Consider the following 20789-nt stretch of genomic DNA (forward strand, 5'->3'; position numbering starts at 1 on the left):
TTCTCTCCAGGCTAGCACTGGTTCCAACTGTACTAGCTTGGTCTGCTGCTCCCTGGTCAGGCATTTCATATTGTCCCAACACATCTTTTTCCTTCAGCTTCTACCAGATGCCCATATGACACACCCAGAGCACACAACAAGTATGTTTTGGATTCACCAATACAGAGCTGCAGCACAGCTCTCATACTATTCCAGGTATTTCAAACTGAAAAATTCACACAAAATAATAATTGTATCTTAAGGCCATGTGGACACCATATGTGTCTTGAAAAGATCCAGGGCCAGTTGCTATGTAGCATGGACGCTGTCTGTCTGCTCTAAAGGGGATTAGCCTGAAGGAATGAGGACATGAGTCGGTAATGTGCACTCACAGCCCAGAAAGCCGAACATATCCTGGGCTGCATCAAAAGAAGTGTGGCCAGCAGGTCGAGGGAGGTGATTCTGCCCCTTTACTCTGCTCTGGTAAGACCCCACCTGGAGTGCTGCGTCCAGCTCTGGAGTCCTCAGCACAGGAAAGACAGACCTGTTGGAGCAGGTCCAGAGCAGGGCCATGAAAAATGATCAGAGTGCTGGAACACCTCTCCTATGAAGAAAGGCTGAGAGAGTTGAGGTTGTTCAGCCTGGAGAAGAGAAGGCTCTGGAGAGACCTTATTGCAGCCTTTCAGTACTTAAAGGGGGCTTATAAGAAAGATGGAGAGAGACTTTTTAGTAGGGCCTGTTGCGATAGGACAAGGGGTAATGGTTTTAAACTGAAAGAGGGTAGATGATTAAGACTAGATATAAAGAAGAAGTTTTTTACAATGAGGGTGGTGAGGCACTGGAACAGGTTGCCCAGGGAGGTGGTAGATGCCCCATCCCTGGAAACATTCAAAGTCAGGTTGGACGGGGCTCTGAGCAACCTGATGTAGTTGAAGATGTCCCTGCTCACTGCAGGGCGGGTTGGACTAGATGACCTTTAAAGTTCCCTTCCAACCCAAACTATTCTATGATTTTATGTCCCTATCCATTCCACTTGGCCTCTGGGCCAGGAATTGGTGCCTGATCTTTTTTTTTTTATCTAGCAATAAAGACACAGACATTTTATATATTTTTTTTAATTAAAAATGAAGTATACATCTCCAGATGCCACTCTTTTAGATCTGGCTGTAAGTCAGGGGTGTGGGGGGGGTGTGTGTGGGAAATCAGAATTCTCATTCTGTGGATCTTGGAGTTTTCTTTTTAAATCAGATAATTACTAGAGAGACATATATGAAATTTCAGGTCCTCACTGAATTTCTCCATCTGTACTGCTAACTTGCATACCATATCTTGTCTTCAGCTGTTGCAGGGCAAATCATTTCCTAAATACGATAAATGGGATCTCCGACAAACAGGCAGTGGTGGAGGTGTAGATGAACAAATCAGTGGAGACTGTGATGATGAAGATGGTTGCAGAGGATCAGGAAGTGGAGAAATCAAAAGAGTCCTGAAAATTACAGACTGTAAGTCCATGATTCTGTTTCCTTCATGCATTTAAATAGTGAATTGGCATATTTTCCACTAATACATACCACTGAATTATCTTGGAAAAGGTGTGGAAAAGTTGTCTGTATAATGTTCCAAGATTTACAGGAATAGGACTGCAATTATAGGATTTCTATGAGCATGGTATGAATATGAGTATCAGTTTCATCGTAACACACGTTAACACATATTTGGCATAATGTAGACTGACCTCAACACAGTATTTTAGTCAAATAAAAGGTGTTACAATGACATGTCCCTGTGAGTTACTACTTTAACATAAAAGGTTTGGCAGTTAAGCAGAGAAATTGTTCTAATTTTTCATGGAACTATGGCAAAATATAAGGTTTAGTTGTGGTAGCTGAATTTCATAGAGAACTATTGGAACCAATGTACTGTAGCACTCAGCATCATTGCCATTATTACTTCTTACACGTCTTTCTACTTTTCTTACTGTTTTGCGTTTTGTGTGTTTGTTTTTTTTTTTTTCCTTTTCTGAAACACATTTGTAACAATTTTCTTCAAAAAATCATTTGTTTGTGCACTTCAGTGGTATGGAACTGCAAGCATGAGCAATTGGATTGAAGCCCAAATAATTTAACTACTTCTCTGAATCAGGACATTATTCTACAACTCTTATTTCTCTTCCCAGTGTAGAAATATAGGCAGAGATGATGGGAATAGATGCCTGGTATCATCAAAATTGCATTTCTGCATTTTGCATTTTTTTTCCTGCATTTTACATTTTTTTGCCTTATTCTGCATTTTGCACTGCAAAATTCAATAGCAATAGATAAGAAGTCAAGGTTGATGTCAATCCCTGAATTTACCTATATTTACTGAATTTGAGTGCACTCCATGTTTCCAAGCTTAGGTGAGAACCCCAGGTCCTTCTTGACAGTGAAAAGGCAATTTGGAAATGTGGCCATAGAGCAACTGTAGCATATGCTTGCCCAATTCTGATCTGAACAACTGGAGAAATGAGACTGAGCATTCTGGGGCATGCCTTAGCAGGTCAGCTTGGAATCAGCCTAAGATGCTGTTGCACTGATACCTAGTCTATACTTTTTCAAGTTCTGCTACAGCTTCTCTAGATGGGATTTTAAGAGATCTGCAAAGAGGTTTGGACACTTACTTCCTGAGAGTGCCTTTGAAGATTTAACTTTGAAAAAAGAAGTTAGAGATCAAATATTTAAAAACAGATGTACTTTGGAATACTGGATATATTATATCTATTTGATAATGACACTCTATGCTATCAAAAGACAGTAAAACGGTCTTAGAATATGACTAGGGCTATTAAGAAAGTATTAAATGACAAAAGAATTGCAAGAATAGTACATTTTCTTTCATCCTCTTCTATTGCATTAGAATTTTCTTCATATTGATATACTTTGTGTAATCTTTTCAAAAATGTCAAAAATATAATTAGCCTTCATATTCTCTTTATACTACATGTATTATAAATCTCTAGAATTATAAACTGTTAGGCATACTGAAGTTTGCATGTAATTCTGTTTCATTTGAACCTTTTCTAAGATGTTATAGGAGAAAAATACGAGTCCATACTGTTCAATATTGTGACTTGTGCATATATTTTGAGTTACTAGTACCTTTGATGAGCTGTTGTGATTTTATGGATTTATGCTGACATGCATTTATTATTTGGAATGCGCCTTAAAAGGTGTCTTGAATGTATACCAGAAGGAGTCCTAGACAACACTACTTTGTTCTGGGCTATCACACATGCTTACTGATGTGGACCTTCTGTCCAGTAAGACTGTTAAAACATTCCATTTAGTAACAATTTTGTTACAATATAGGTCAAGAAAATATTTTTCTTCAGAAATCACTTAAGAGTATATTTAAGATAAATGAAACAAGAGCTTGAACAATTCTTTTGCATCATTGTGATATATGAGTAAGATTTTGGGAATTAAAAGTGAAATTGAAAGTGAAAAAAGTAAAATAAATATATTTTAGTAAGCAAACAAAATTGTCTTCTCAAGATTTATGATTTTACATGAGGAACTAGAATTAAAAAGTAAAAGATAAACATCATCAGGATTTAAGCTGGCAGAATTATCTTAGCTTCAGGTGACTGGTATCAATTTCAAGCTAAGTCGAATCCTGAACCCCTTGGTTTTAAACTGGAAAGCTAGATTTACTCTGGTGATATTGCTTACTGCTTTGAAAAGCATGACTGAATTTCAGCTAAGCCTAGAGGCTGACTACAGTATGTTTGATCCTTAATGTTAGCTTGTTAGTTCTAGTGCTTTTTTGTGCATCCCAATTTTTTTTTTAGTTGCATACAAATAGCCGGAAATGTCTGAGTACTCTTCTGTATTTAGATATGGTTTGTATTTTATCATATATGTCATGGAAGACCAACCAAACTTGATTTGTTATATAGAAACTTATATTCGTAGTCCTAAATAAACTGATATAAAAAAGAAAAAAACCCACACTTGCAGTGTGAGCAAGATCCAAAAGTTAGATTTGTTCAAATCCAACCCTTCATAAGCTTCTGATCTGCAAACACTTGTAATCTTATTCAGAAGTGAAGCTCAAGAATTGCTATACATCTGTACAATATTACTTTGTTTCTTCTGGTATATAACAGATCATTCTTCAGGTTTTCCACTGTTACATGCTGCTTCTATGCATTATAAAACACTAGTTTATCAGTGTAACATGACCACATTTTTAAACTGAAAAACAGACCTCAGCTGCAGTAGAAAAATAAAGTGTAAAGACACATCCACCTTTTTTTTGACACTGTGTCATTGCCTTCTGAACATGTGTATGATCCTTGGACCTGGAAGGAACAGAGGGGAAGGGAGGAGATACGTTTCTGCCAAGACAAACCTCTAGCAATTTTATGTGAACACATAGCCTCTGAAGTCAAAGATGACTTATTTCTATACTCAGTGCTACAGATGTAAGAATTGTTTTCACTTAGTGTTGGAGACTGACAAATGTGTGGTGACAGGCTTCAGGCTTTGGAAGGCCAATGAAGAGATTTGGTATTTAAGACCCAGAAGTGATAGCCCTAGCATTACACTAGTGCTTAAAATATGTCGTATTCTGAAAAATTCTGGTTTTCGTATCAAACAGTCAATCCTTACATTACATTCAATGTTTCAAAGCCCTAGAATTGTGCTGACTGCTTCGCTCTTCATAAGTACTTTTAAAATATAGCAAATTGGTGCAGTTATTTGAAGGAATGGTACTAGAAAGGATAGTGTACTTTAAATGTTTAAAATAAACAGTAGTATAAAGTCTTGACACTTCATTTGCTAGTTTTATTCTACTCTAACCCAGGAGCTCCCACAGGACTATTTCATGCATCACAATGAATTACCGCCTCAAAAACCCCTGCAGAATGCAAGAGGTAATAACAACAAATACTTATCACCTATATATTGATTTGAATCTGTTTTCAAACAGCTCTGTGAGGAAGGGCTAATCCTGACATCACTCCTCTGAGGTACTCAATGCCATCTATCAAAATTCTCATAAGACTTTTAGCAAGACCACTAATTTTCTGAAAAGTGCTCTACCACTGCTTTGTCTTTCTTTTCTCATTTTAACATGCAACAGAGGTGTTTCTTTACTACAGCCAGAGATCTCCTAGTTCAGGGCTCATATATGTAGAAATATAAAGGGTGTCTTTGTGTTTAAGGTATATACAGGCAAACCTTGTCTCTCACTTGTTTGATTTTTATCTCACCTGATATTCATCCTGTCTGAGGAAAATGTCTCCAAAATGTTTCATTTCCAGGACTACTTAATCTGTAGATTATTATTTTCTTTTTCAGACTATACAAAACGGGTAAAATAACTTGGAAAAAGCTTTTTGTTGTGATCTCCATATAAAAAGAAGGTACTATGATTCAAATAAACCAGTCTGTGTCTCTTACCTGATGTTATACTGCATTCTCAAGTCTCAAACATCCTTTCTCCTCTTTCTGCTCCTTCACCCACTTCAGAATAGTTGCTTTTTTCTTTTTTTTTTAAATCTGATTCTGATGGCATCTTCTGTGATCAAAACTACTTAAAGCTGGCAATAAAATCTCTGTTATGATGTTTGCCATCTGTTATATTGTTTTAAACTCTCATCTGCATTCTGTGTTACCTCAGTAAAGGAAGAGATCCCTTATGCCTGAGTAAGATTTCAGGTTTTATTTTGTTTACACAAAACAATATTCTTCCTAATCCTCCATTGTTAATGTGAAGTGTTGTTATTCAGGTGTCTTTGGAAGGGCTACATGACTTCACTGTTTATATGTTCACTCAGTTCACAATGTCTCAATTCTATTAAAAATGAATTTTAAAAATAAAAGTTCTTGCTGTGAACCCCAAACTTGGTCTAAATATTGCACTAACTTTTAACACTTGCTTTTATACTCAGATTTTATATTGTGTTTTGTGGAATGGGTATGATTAACCATTTCTTGTTTAGCTAGAAGAACTGACATTTAATGATAGTGCTTGACGTATTTTAATGGAATAGAATGCAGACCTTTTTTAACCTTACAAAATTCTCCAGAAACAGACTATGTGTATTCCCCATCTCATAATTCTGTCTATAGTTGGTGATTTGTCTTTGAGAGAACATGTCTGAAAGATGCTTGTAGAGGAGGAGCAGGAAATGAGGGATCTTACAGAACAATCCACTCCATTTTGAAATGCAAGAAGAGAGTGCCTTGCCCCACTGTAGCACCCACTGTGACCTGCACTAATTCCAGGCAAAAACATGCTTTCACACAGAAGGTGTTTTTACCCCCCCCCGTTTCATAGGAGTACCATTCAGAATTAGTTTTATAGTCCACAGTGGGAGACTTGACGTATTACTCACTGTTGGGTCTGCTTGAGCAAGGACTGTATCAATAAATGGCTTTCTGGTCCTCTGTAATTGCTTCCGTGCTTTTTGGCCTAAAATTAGGTGAAACAAGTGAATAGTGTATTACTTCTTCATTCAGTATGTAACTTGTTGGTTCAAACAGCTCAAAAGTGGCTATGTATCTGAAAGACCTATCAGAAGAATTTGGGTTTTTTCCCCTCTCTATCCAAGGAAACAGCTTGAAGGATGCCCCTGCTCATGAAAATGAAAAGTTAGAAGGAAGTGAGTGAATGCATGGAAGGAGTGAGCTTTCCTTCCTGCCCTGTTAATTGGATCCCCAGTATTCTCCAGGCTGACAAATTACCCTTTTATTACTCCATTACCACATGAAGTGACTATCTCCTCCAGGATGCCAACTTTATTCCTATGTATTGCCAATCAGTCTAAAGGTAGTTCAGATAATACACAACCTGCATCGTACCTTGACCATGCATACCATATTCTGTATTTCTCTGATTATTCCAAAAAGGAGCTCCTGAAGAGCTGTAACTTTCACAGGAGAATCGAGATCAGAAAAGGACATACCGGAGTATATCCTCTGTGCTCAAGTTCAGGAGGCATAAACCACTAAGCAGGAGGTTTTTTTTTGAAAGTTGCTAAAAACTGAGAAGTAGTAAGTTGGAATTTGTTTAACAGTGTACTCTAACACTTTTGTAAGAGTAGCACTGGCTGCTTTCCTTCTACTGCTGTGGAAATAAGAAAGCATTTAGGCCATTCTTTATCCAGATAAATAGCTATAATATCTATTATCTTATTCCTTTTCCTCAGGAAATATAAAAGAATGAATGAGAAAGCAATATACATTGGTACTTTGCTGGAAAGTTTTTTTCTTTACTGGTAACTGTGAGTGTGAATATTTATACATTGGTTCAATGAAAGAATACATGCAGTAAAAGGCTCCAATTTTCTGGTAACTTCAGAATTAGTGGTATTATTGTAAGATAATTCCCATCAAAATATAACCTCATGTTATTAATGCAGGCAATTTGTAATAATTACACTGCTCTGATGTGCTGTGTTTTAGACCAGTGAGTACACTCGTTAAATGCATTTTGATAACATAAAACCTTTGAAGAGTAATTGTGCTTCTTTGTTTGTGTTTGTGGTAGGCTCTGTCATAACAATCTTCATGTGGAGTGTAACATGTTAATACCAGGCAATGCACTGTTGAAAAGTACAAAATTTTATATTAGCTGACTTTATTTCTGCCTCTGTGTGAATTTCCTCACCAAATTTTATGTAACCCTTCCCCTTATTTGTTTTTGAATTAATGATCCAACCTGACAGTACAGCTTTAATCCATTACTCAGGTTAAATTCATCACTCAGGAAGTACAAATGTTGACTCCTGACAAAAGATTGTGTTCAAGAAAGAGAGTTGGTACTCCTTAAATAAGAAACAACTAAAAATTGAAATGTCATAGTTTATTTTTTCCAATGCGTAACACGAATATACAGGTCACACCTTTTTGCAAAATAAGATACAAAGAAGTTGTCTTGTAACTTTTGTCAGTTTTTACATGGCATTTCAAATGGAATTGCTTTTTTTTTTCTCTCACTGCTTCATATCATTGTACATCCAGCAACTTTACCTGTGCAAACTTCATAGGCTGGTGAAGGTCTATGCAGAGGAGTCCACAAGTGATTGTTTTTTTTTTTTTGGTGGAAATCATCGGAACTTGTGTATCACTGTGGCTTTGTTTATGCTTCAATAATTTATATCATTATGCATTTCTATGCCAACACTTGATCATGCATACAGAAAAATCTTTGAACTTCATACGTGTTGACAATATGTATCTTCTTGCTGAAAGAAAATACTGATTTATTGAAATGTAAATTTTCCATGGGAATGTACTGATTACAATAAATCTTTCTCTTCAAAAGGTTTTCAGTTCCCCAAAAGACAAGGGAAAGAGAGAGAAGAGCTCAGATTATGACAGTCTTCCTGTGAGAAGGAAGGGTGAGATATCCCTAGCCTCCCAATTAATATTAGCCTATGAGAACGTTATCGATGCTTTATGTGGTATCATCAAAGTTGTGTGATTTGCTAATCCAATCCCCTCAAATGAGCCAGTCGAAAATTGGTTAAGGTCAGTCCTTCAAAAAGCAGCAGATTATGCCCAAGTACGTTGCCTCTTATCTTTACCTATCATAAGTCTGTCTCTCTCTGGTCCAAAGACTCTCTAGTTATTTGGATAGAGCAGGAAAAACTAGAGGGAGATAATAATCAGGCTAATTCTCTAGACCTGTGGTTAAAGCCATTCAGCTTTGGGGGAAAACAAAATAACCACTTCACTAGTGTCTGACCTGAATTTAGGTCTCTGTTTTCCTAAAACAACTTTTAAAAGGTTTATATTTCATCCCATTAACAGATAAGAACTTTGAAAATTTCATCAAAGGAAAAGAAGATATTGTGTCCAACTCTCAAAAGAAGTGCACCTTTATGCATTTTTTTCATAAAAAACATTAAAATTCCTTATCTACTCTACATTAAGTAAGTTATGTACTATTTATTTTTGCATGTGTATCTGACATATGCAAAAACAAGTCAAAATACACTGCCTGTTTATGCAAAGCCTGGCTAACTGGAAAATAATAAGGCTAATATATGTTACATTTTAAATGAGTTCTGATCAAGTTCTTTCTGAAGTCAGTAGGCATCATTTCACCAACTTCATAGGAGCTCATATTTTCCAGAGAGACCACATAATGACTTTAGTAGGAGTTACAAAGTTCTAATTATATTTTAAAAGGAATTACCTTGTAATAATACCACTAATTCTGAAGTTACCAGAAAATGGGCCTTTTACTGCATGTATTATTTCATTGAACCAATGTCTAATATTATAATCATATTTCTAATAATTTATTATTATTCATTATAATTCAATCAATATTTTTTATTATTTTAATGTGTTGTTTGAAATGTGCATTATAATAATGTATTGAGGATCTGAAGACAAGATTTTTTTTATAACTCTTGCCATCACTGTGTTTGAACCACCTTTACTGTTCTATCAAATCCTTCCATGAATTCAGTGGATGAGAATTTATATTGTTTTCCTTTATACAAAATAAAAATGAGCATGAGTTTTCCCACAAAAATATGTTCCTTTCAAGCAATTGTGTTTAAATCAATCCCTTTCTCTAAGTGCTGATGTCTAATCCTCAAAAAGCTATGAGGTTTTGCTTTAAATAAGCATCCGAAATCAAGGTATTTGTGAAAAAGAGACCTTCCGAAGAGTCTTTTTCATCTCCAGTTGGCCTCATGTGTGATTTTATTATCTTTAAGAGATCTTTCTTTAACTCACAATTTTGAATTTTGCTTTTCAAGTCTGTCACAAGTGAATTGATCTTTAAATTCTTGTTCATGTTTTGGAGGGGCTGGGTTTGGAGACAAAATTAGCAAAGATCTAAATATTTGCTTTGGAATTTTGGCCTGCGCTGTATTTTTATTCCATATTTTAATAGAATTTTATTTGGGGGGAGGGGGAATAAAAAAAAGAGCAGCGTCCCACTGTTGATGTCACATTTCTCATACTGTCTGTGATGACAGCTTTTATTATCCAGTTTTGATGATTCTTTTATTCTTCCAGTGTATTTCTACTCTACTGACATAAAGCCTCAAAGAAAATGTAAAAGGTTTTTTTGGTAGAAATTGACTGTTCTCATTACTTTGAGAGAACGAAAATAAAAAGCTAACCTCTATGCAGTTTGAAAGGATTATCATATTCTAATAACAATTCCCTGAAATGATCAAATTAGCTACTTTAATGTTACAGTAAAAACTCTACCTTTTCACCATCCAAAATCTAAACATGAATGTTGAAAAATAGCTATACACTACTGTTCATTTCTTTATTTTCCTCAGAATGTAATCTTACTTTAATAACAATAGATACAAGGACAAGATTTTTCTTCATGTTAGCTATTTATGATGTAAACATCTGTGCTTGAACTAAGAAATTTAGACTTCTTTTATAGTCACTGTAAACAAATAAATATTTCCAGTATCACTGGAATTAAATAAACACGTGAGGGCACAATTCATTAGGCCTATATTAAGCACCTCTGTTAAGATGAGAAATTGTGCAATACAATCCTTATTTCTGTCAACTGATTGTAAAAGGACTCAAGCTTCAGTAGCTCAAGTATAGATATCTAAAGTTAGTTAGACAAGTCCTTCCCTAAGTTAGGTTCTCTTGCTTTCGCTCTGGTTTTGATTTCATTCTGCTTATTTTTATGTAAGGCTTAAATATTTTTCAATGGACTTTATGGTCTTATTGTCAAGATCACTAATGATTTGTTACAACATAGAGGGGCTACTTGCAAATACAGCCAATAACACCTGTAAAATGGAATTCATGTTGTCTGAAAAGCCTCGTTTGCTAGGAGAAGAAATCATTCCTTTTTTCCATCATCTATGATGGAGAAAATGGTTACTGATGCAAAAGGATGTGGAATGGCTGTGAATCCCATGATGTGTTTGGTTATCAAACTGTCTTGTATCTGTTTTATCTGTTTCTCCTTTTAGATTTGGAACACTGAAAAATAAATGTTAAAACTACAACAAACCAAAACTTTCATGACCATTATATTAAAAAGGAATTATTTCACTGAACTGAAAAGGAACTGTAAAACACTTTTTTAATCTGCTTATGAAAGAATCTGCTTCTTTTTCAAGGTTGTGAATCACATCAGACCTTTATCTTTCAATCTATTTTTTAAACAGATTGTAACCATGACAAATGTCACACTTCTGTATACTCAAAGGTAGTTTATAATCAAAGGTAGTTCCTCTTCTTGTGATGTGTCTCCAGTCTTTATTATATTCTTTAAAAAAATCAAAGTGTGTGATCTCCTGAGAGTTCCCTTTGCAACCTGTGCTGAGACTTAAATTAGATTAATTTCATATTTGCGTCTTCCCCTATTAATGATTATAACTCCAATGCCTTGAATAATCTGCTTTTCGGTAATTCATGTTCAGACCATTTTTTAACTTTTAAATAAAAGAGAATCAATTAATTTCTGTTTGTTACAGAAACTTAGCACTATTTTTTTTTTTTCTAGAAATAATCTATATAGGAGATGTGACTATTCAAGACCTAGTTCTTAAAATCTGCAAAACGTGTGTGAATATAAAAAAAACCAAAAAATCAGCAAAAGTTTCCCAAAGAAGGGTGAATCTATTCTAAAATAGTCAGTTATGACCTGTATTCTCTGAAGCAATGTATCCGCAAGGCAGCAACTGAGTTTCCTTTTTCTTCTGTTCTTTTAAAGGGAAGTGGTTAGACTTCTGTATAATTCCAATCTGGCCTACAAATGTGATGCCTCTTTTCTAGAATTAGTCTGCTGATAGGCACAAGTACCAGTTTTTACTTTCTAGGAAGAAATGTATGGAAAAGACAGTGCAAGGGAAAAAGTATTCTTTGTGCCCTGATCGTCTTGGAAGGATTCCCCTCTAGATCAGGCACCTGATTGTAGGGTGGGACTCAGTTGCCTAGACATGCTGTCATTTTAGCAGATCATTTCAGGAGTCTGTTTCAGTATGTGCTCACTAGTTTCTTTTGACGGTATGAACTGTGTTTCCAGTGACTACAGCAGGAGCTAGCTCACATTAAACCTTGTATTGTAGATACCTACATTTAGATAAGTGAATCTGGAGATAAATTCCACTCTTTGTGTTTTCAAAGGCTGGCTAACTAGAACAACTCTCTGCCAGATGTTGGCCAGTAGCGGTGAGATTAGACATGCTAAACATGACTCATTTTTCTTACTTGGAGCCCCATTAAGCAGATTCTGCTCAAGGCCAGTAGATGTGCTTAAGGAAGGGAAAATCTGCTTCATTGTGATTTACCCAGTTGCAGAAACAGAGGGTTATGCCACAGCTCAATAGACACAGACTTCATCAAAGGTATCCTTTGTGGCACCATATAGTCGCTAGAATTTTTTATATCAAATCCATTAGGTCTCTGAAACATGGATCTTTTCTCCCATTTGGCTTCCTTTCTCAAGTATATGTTGCATGCAGTCATCCCCAGGTAGCTGCTTTTATAGCGCAAAGTTAAATTAAGGGCCCTCTGAGTAGCTGGTACATTTCTCATTCAGACATATGATTTGGGCTTGTTATGAACGTTGTGATCATGGACAGATCATAAAGAAAGGTGTGCCAGGTTTCTGGGAAGGGCATGGACCCCTTGTTCTTATTTTATTATCAATAATACCCTAAGCATTATGGACATAAGTCAATCAATGCCATTTTAGTTCAGGGCCAAAATGTCTCTGAGACCCAACCTGGAGAAGCAAAAATGTAGCCTTGACAACAGTGGTAGATTGAAATAAAATATCTAAGAATAAGAAACTAGTCCCAAAGAAAGGAATTTTTTGAGGAAAAAGTCTGATTGAGATGTCTGAATAAGAATAAGTCTGAATAGAGAAAGATGTATGAGAAATAGGCAGAAATATCCTTGATCACTAGCTTTATTGTGTCTGTTTCACCATTTTTCATTTTTTTTCAACGTTTATAGGCTTAAATAGAAATGCTGATGTGTGTAAGACTCCATCTCCAAGGCCAAAGCATGGATCCTGTGACCAGCTTTAGGATGTGGGAAACACAGTTTGGGACGCTTACACAGGTGATAGTGATATAGAAAGTATAACACCCTTAAGAGAATCTTATGGATTGCAACAGTGACATTTGGAAAATATGTCAGTTGTTAGACAGAGTGGAGACAGCTGGCTGTTAAAAAATACTATTTCTGAAATACCAGGAAACAAAATCAGAATATGACAGTTGTTCTTAAAGGGAGAAGCTACATATAACTTAAATAGCTGCAAAATAATCACTTAGTACATATTGTGTTGATACCTTACTTAGATAAATTCAGTCATTAGCAAAAAAAAGAAAGAACTATTAATTAAGGTGAAGGTTTCCTAATCAAATTGTTCAGCAAAAGCTAGTTATAGACAAAAATATTGATCATGCATTGTGACTTGCAGAAGTACTTGAGATTTAATAAAACATTTATTGTTTGTTAAATGTTGGCTAGTTAAAAGTGCATATCAGGGATTTTACATTCAATAATTAAACATGCATGCTCATATATTTAAATGAAGATCATAAGGAACTTGAATAGGTTTCCAGTTTACAATGTGCTAGTCTCGGGTAGTTCCAAGACTTCGACACATAAAACACTTAGACACACCTTAAATATAGGCAAACTAAGAGCACTGACTATTGTTTGCAAATTGATTTAGCTGAGAAGGTGGCCTCTGCTGCCCACCTTGCCCATCTGGAGCTGTATCTCCTCTAGCCAGTATAGTTAAACCACACGTGACGCTGGACCTCCGTCATGACTGTTTAGAGACTAACACTTTAAGGCAAACTGAATGTGCTTCTGCTCTATGTTAATATAGATGTGGTGGGTTGATTTGGCTGGTTGCCAGATACCCACCCAGCTGCTCTCTCACTCCCCCTCCTCAAGAAATGATAAAAAATATGATAAGATGAAAAATTCATGTGTCAAGATAAAAACAGATCACTTACCAATTACTATCATGAGCAAAAAAGACTCAACTTGGGGAAAACTAATTTAATTTGTTGCCAACTAAAATAGAGTAGGGTGGTAAGAAACAAACAACTTCCCCCGTCACCCACCTTTTTTCACTCAACTTCACTGCTTCATTCCCAGCTCCTTTACCTCCTCCTGCCACCGAGTGGTGCAGGGGTGACAGGGAATGGGAGTTGCAGTCAGTTCATAACAGCTCCTCTCCGCTGCTCATTCCTCCTCACATTTTCTTCCCTACTCTGGTGTGGGTCCTCTCCATGGGCTGCAGTCCTTCAGGATAAGACTGCTCCAGCACGGGCTCCTCTCCACAGGCTGCAGCTTCCTTCAGGGCACATCCACCTGCTCCAGCATGGAGTCCTCCACAGGCTGCAGAGCGGTTATCAGGTCCAGTGTGGTGCTCTGCATGGGCTGCAGCAGGACAACATGCTCCATTGTGGTCCTCTCCATGGGCTGCAGAGGAGTTTCTGCTCCGGTGCCTGAAGCACCTCCTCCCTTTCCTTCTCTCACCTTGGTGTTCACAGTGTTGTTTCTCTCACTTCCCCCCCGCCCCACTCCTCACACTACCAGGCAGCATTTTGCCCTTTCTTAAATACATTTTCCCCGAGACACCACCATCTTGACTGATGGGCTCAGCCGCATCCTGTGGTGGGTCCACTGGATCCGACTGGAACTAACTGTGTCCAGCATGAGGCAGTCCTGGTCTCTCCTCACAGAGGCTGCCCCTGCAGCCCCCCACTGCCAGCACCTGGCCACATAAACCCAGCGCAATAGCACACTGGGCACTGGTGTGTCAGGTACCGCAGGGGACTCCTCTGTCCTTATCAAGAGGGAATCACTTTTGGAAGTGGGGCCAAGCGGACAGGTTGAGGAAGTACTCAGTTCAGCTTAATCACTTGCTGTTTAATCCAGGCCTGGTCATGAGCCAGCGCTCGGACAGCCCTGTGGGCTCAACTGTGAGTCTACTGCTGTACTCACACTGCAGAAAGGGCAAAATTTGGAAGGTTTGGCCTGTCAGATGGCAAAAACTGTTAGCTTTTTTACAATTCTCTCTGCAGTAAGTTAACAAGTGTATTGCTTCATGAATTCTTATTTTAATTTACTTTTAAGTGGACCAGATATTTAAAAGTAAAAATCAGAGAGAACATTTTGCTTGTAGATCTGCTTATGTACAGTCAGGACTTTAGCTGCTCCTGTTCCTATACCAAGTATTTTTGATAGATTCAGGACTAGTTCTTTTGAGACAGTCACCAACTACCAAAATCCCAGTAGCTTCACATTGCGAAAAATGGTCCCATGATTGATACCTTTGTTAACAACTTCCACAGGAAAGGGAAAAATTCGATAGATGCTAGAAATAAATGGTACCTTCGCATGACCTGTGCTGAGCGACAATGGCCCAGGACTGAGCTGCCAGTGATCACACTTTAAGGCTCTTGTCAGTGGACTGAGGAAGTTGCTGCTTCTGCTTCTCAAGATTGACTTCTTTGAACGCACTGAGCAAGATGTGTGATGTACAATGTCATAGCATATATCATAAAAAAAGAAAACATAATATTTAATTAAAGAGATTATGATAAAATCTGTGAACTCAGTGACATTTTTATGAAGTTGTAGTTTTCTAGTAAAATATCAAATATAATATTCAGTTCATTAACAACTCTCATTATCCCTAAATCCATAAACATTAATTTATTTTACTGTGCAGCAATTTCTATGAAATGTAAGTCATAAAACGTAAAAGAAAGTGTTTAGAGATGGATTCAAAAAGAGAATAATCAGATTTTTTTTCTTTCTAGTCAGTCCTATCTATTGCCTTTTTCCTTCTTTTTTATTGCTCCTCCTTTTTCTAATTAACTACCATTTGTCATCTTATGTCAACTGATACAATTATAAATCGTTATTTAGGATACTAATAAGCCTAGAAGCAGTTGCCTCACACATAAACTCTCATGCCCAAATGGCCACTTACCAAAGAACTAGATTTTAATTTCTCATCATTCATTACTGTTTCGATTGGTCTAAACAGAATAATTGAAGAACAGCAGGTGCTTTCTACTTCAGTTCTTTAAGCTTGTTTCTTAACTTGCTCTTTTAATAGCAATGTTCTTTCACAGCAAGAAGGCAATTAATTCTTCTGTATGCCAGAAGATGCCACTGTAGCACTCGCTGACAAACAGCAAAGACTGATGGCAGAGGAGAAGGATATGAATATTATCAGGTACAGCATCTGATTGATTGCTCCTCAGCAAGTATTACTGTGATCTTCCTAAAAGTGTGGGGTCTTAATTTGGTAAAAGAATGAGATTCTGCAATATTTTTGATTTTTACAAAAAAGAAATAAAAGCATCTAGATATTGGGAATTAAAGGAAATAGTTATTTTATGGCATAATTTCATTAACTGAAATCCTAGCACAGTGTTTGTCAGCTTGAATATTTATGTGCTACAACACTGTAACAAACATCGATATGAGTACATGTTCCTTCTCCAAAGGGTTTTTCTAGAAAGGATTTCCCTACTGTTTAATATACTGTATAAATCACTTAAAAAAAAATAGTCTCCTTAGGTTACTATTTCATTTTCTTCTACATCCAGTTAATCGCAGAGAGGTTTGATATCATCTATCTACTGCAGTGTCATGGTTTTTTTTTTTCTTTTTCTTTTTCTTTAAAAAAATGCTTGTAGTGAGCAGTCCATCACTAGCTTTAGAAACTAAGCTTTTCCCCAGGCAATAAAGAAACAGGGCAGCCAAAAAATACTTCCCCAAAAGGTCTATCTAAAAAGAAGCTTTATTTTATTTTATTTTAGGAAGAATTTGAACATTTTACCTCTTGACAGCTATGCTACTTGATGGTGACAGGGGAGAAGAGGGGGGAAGGTTACTGTGGAGCCCCACTGATGGTCAAAAAAGCTTAAACTGATAATCTATAAAGAAATACAATAGGAGGAAGCACTTTAAAAGCACTTCCTTTGAACAAGCTTCTATTAATTAATTGTTTGTCCTCAGAGATAGGGTGGTGCCTACATAAGAAAGCAAGCAAATATATTCAAAGTATGTGTGCATGTATGCTTTCCAGTAGGACACTGCAATCCGCTGTCAAATGTGAGTGCCACTAAATGGACGACCAGAATGTATTCTTGAAATTTAAGCTGCGCAGGGTTTTCTGCTACGAAATGTGGAAAAAAAATTATCAATCACAAGCGATGTACAATGCAAATTCTATGCCATGTACTATTGGTGAAAAAAATTTTTTTTCAGTTATTACATACAGACTTACTGTCTTGAGGTCAAGCAGGTTTATCAGCTAACGTTTAGAGTTTATGATAATTCTGCCTGATTAGAAGCAGGCCCAACTTAACTTTGTGTGGGGCTGGAGGAAAGAGAAAGGGTTTTTCAGTCAGTCGTAGAATCATAGAATATCCTGAGTTGCAAGAGACCCATGAGGATCATTGAGTCCAACACCTGACTCCACACAGGGCAACCTAAAAGTTAAACCATATATCTAAGAGCGCTGTCCAAATGCTTCTTGAAGACCAACAGTCTTGAGGCCATGACCATTTTCCTGGGGAACTTGTTCCAGTGCTTGAACACCCTCTCAGTGAAGAGCTTTTTCCTAATATCCAATCTGAATCTCCGCTGATGCAGTTTTAAGCTATTCCCTTGCGTCCTGTTGCTGGACACCAGAGACAAGAGATTAACACCTCCCTCTCGGCTCCCCCTCATGAGGAAGTTATAGACAGCAATGATGTCACCCCTCAGTCTCCTCTTCTCTAAGCTGATGTCCTGGTTTCGGCTGGGACAGAGTTAACTCTCTTCTTAGTAGACGGTACAGTGCTGTGTTTTGGATTTAGTGTGAGAATGATGTTGATAACACTCTGATGTTTTAGTTGTTGCTAAGTAGCGCTTATCTTAAGCCAAGGACTTTTCAGTTCCCATGCTCTGCCAGCAAGCAGGTGTGCAAGACGCTGGGAGGGAGCATAGCCAGGACAGCTGACCTGAACTAGCCGAAGGGATATTCCATACCATGAATGTCATGCCCAGTATATAAACAGGGGGGAGCTGGCCAGGAGGTGCGGATTGCGGCTCTGGCATCGGTCAGCAGGTGGTGAGCAATTGCATTGTGCATCACTGTTCCCCCCCCCCCCCATTTTTTTTGTTATATTCCTTTTCATTACTATTATTATTATTATTATATTTCATTATTACTATTGTTAGTATTATATTTTACTTTAGTTATTAAACTCTTCTTATCTCAACCCACGAGTTTTACTTTTTTTTCCTTTCCTCCTCCCCATCCCACTGGGAGGGGGGAGGGGGAAACGGCTGCGTGGTGCTGAGTTGCTGACTGGTGTTAAACCACGACAGCTGAACAAACCTAGTATCCTCATATCCTCAGCTGCTCCTCAGAAGTCATGCCCTCTAGTCCTTTCACTATCTTTGTTGCCCTCCTTTGGACACATCCTAATATATTTATATCCTTCTTATATTCTGGAGCCCACAACTGCACACAGTACTTGAGGTGAGGCTGCACCAATGCTGAGTACAGTGGGACAACCACTTCTTTAGACCAGTTAGCTATGCTGCGCTCAATGCATCCCAGGATATGGCTGGCCCTTTTGACCACCAGGGCACATTGTGGAGTCATATTGAGCTTACCATCAACCAAAATTCCCAGATCCCTTTCTTCAGGGCTGCACTCCAGCCTCTTGCTCCTGAACCTATACATGCATCCGGGAATACACCATCCCAGGTGCAGAATCTGGCATTTGTCCTTGTTAAATTTCACACAGTTGGTGATTGCCCAGCACTTCATTCTATTAAGACCTCTCTGTAAGGCCTCTCTACCCTCAAGGAAATCAATGGCTTCTCCTAATTTAGCATCATCAGCAAACTTAATTAGCGTGCACTCAATTCCTGTGTCCAGGTCATTGATAAAAACACTGAAGAGAACTGGCCCTAAAATTGAGCCCTGCGGAACACCACTAGTGACTGGCCACCAGCCAGGTGTTACCCCATTTACTACAACTCTTTGAGCCCGACTCTTCAGCTCATTGTTCACCCATCACGCTGTGTGCATATCTAGCTGTATGCTGGACATTTTATCCACAAGGACACTGTGAGAGACAGTATTTTAGCTTTGCTAAAATCCAAAAAACCCCGTGTCCGCTACCTTCCCTTCCTCCACTAGTCAAAAGTGATGATAAGTGTTTCCACATCCAGCACATCTATTCAGCCTGTTCAGTGTGCTTAGTAGCTCCACTGTTAGAAATACCTTTCATCTCTTTAGCTGCAATAACAGAATTTATCATCAGAATTCAGAAGTTACCATGTGGAATAAAAGCCTGGTCTCTGTGTCATGGTTTTGAAAGGCACATTGAGCACTGCCAGGTGGTGGGGAAACTGGGCATGCTTTTTACAGCACTGAAATTTATGCCTTCTTAGCTATCTTCATGAAACACTAGCCAATCACTCTGTCCTTTCTTTCAAATTAGTGAAGGAGTATGCAGGGAGGAACCAGAAAGGATATTTAATCAAGTGGCAGAATATTGAACAGTTGATTACTATAAGACACAACTACAATTCACTTATTATCTGCCTATTATAATTTTGATTAAATATTCTTATAGCAAATGTTTTTGCTGGAACAGTCAAATGACTTGAGTACACTTATGAAATTGGTCTAATAATAGCAAATGGTCTTACATGATGGCAGTCCTATGGAGTGAACCTGAGCCTTCTTACTAGACTCACCATAAAAATGTTATATAGTAATTACACATTGAAACTTTTTGTTTTGCTTACTATCATGGTAACTTTTTTTTCATTACTTCTCCATAGCATCTCATCTTTGCATCTTTTCGTTTTGTGAATACTAAGCATAACCCTAAAGCTAAGGCTATAAAATACACTTACATGGTTAAGTTATATTTATATAATTAAAAGGCAAAATTACGGCTTAAATGTACCAGCAGAATTTTTTGATGCACAAAACTTCTTTGCATTTTGGCAAAGAAGGTAAAGTAAATAAATCGTGTAGCCCACCTGTTTAAAATGTAGGGTCTTCTTACCAGTAACTACAACAATTTTATCTGGAAAATAGGATTTATTCTACTCTATACAGTAAAATGTCTGTGAATAAAGGTATATTTGGAAATAAAACAGAACCCCAAAAAACTAATTTTGATACTAGCAAACACCTAATAATTTCTACCATAGCCCATGGGTTCCATGTTTACTGGTGTTCAGTGACCCATGTATTATTCAGAAGCACCAAATATTAGGTACCTGTGAGTCAGACTACTGTGTGGCTGAGGCATTTAGTATGCAATAGAGAATTTTTTGATGACTCATAGGTAGGGCAAGCGATATGGCCAGTGAATATTATGTCACTGTACAGATCAATTTTGCAATGATAAACTGCTTATTTCTGCTTTTACTGCATTGGTTTCATCTTTATGCTTATCTATAAAAAAGTATAATGGATTCAAAATCATTTGTGATGAAGCATTTAGTCACAGCTGTGCCCATTTCTCAGTCTTTTCTTATTTTGGAAAACAGCACTAGTAAATATTGTGAGAAAATGTTGAAAGTAATTAAAATTAAACACTTTGATGGACCACTCCTGAATATTCCTTTTAACGAAATTATCTACATTTCACTATGTAGCGGGTTGACCTTGGCTGGATGCCAGGTGCCCAGCAAGCTGCTCTATCACTCCCCCTCCTCAGCTGGACAGGGGGAGAAAAATATGACAAAAAGCTTGTGGGTCAAGATAAGGACAGGGAGAGATCACTCACCAATTACCATCAC

The 20789-nt window shown here is 37.4% G+C and overlaps 1 protein-coding gene across 1 annotated transcript in view; it reads left to right on the plus strand.

Moving 5' to 3' along the window:
- The window catches only part of GPC5 (glypican 5), a 771517-nt gene that overhangs the window by 443978 nt on the left and 306750 nt on the right, over nt 1-20789 (plus strand). The window contains 1 exon segment of the mRNA XM_050903280.1: nt 1319-1481. Coding sequence (XP_050759237.1) covers nt 1319-1481 — 163 coding nt within the window.

Source organism: Gymnogyps californianus, chromosome 1 (genome assembly GCF_018139145.2).
Source record: "Gymnogyps californianus isolate 813 chromosome 1, ASM1813914v2, whole genome shotgun sequence".
NCBI lineage: Eukaryota > Metazoa > Chordata > Aves > Accipitriformes > Cathartidae > Gymnogyps > Gymnogyps californianus.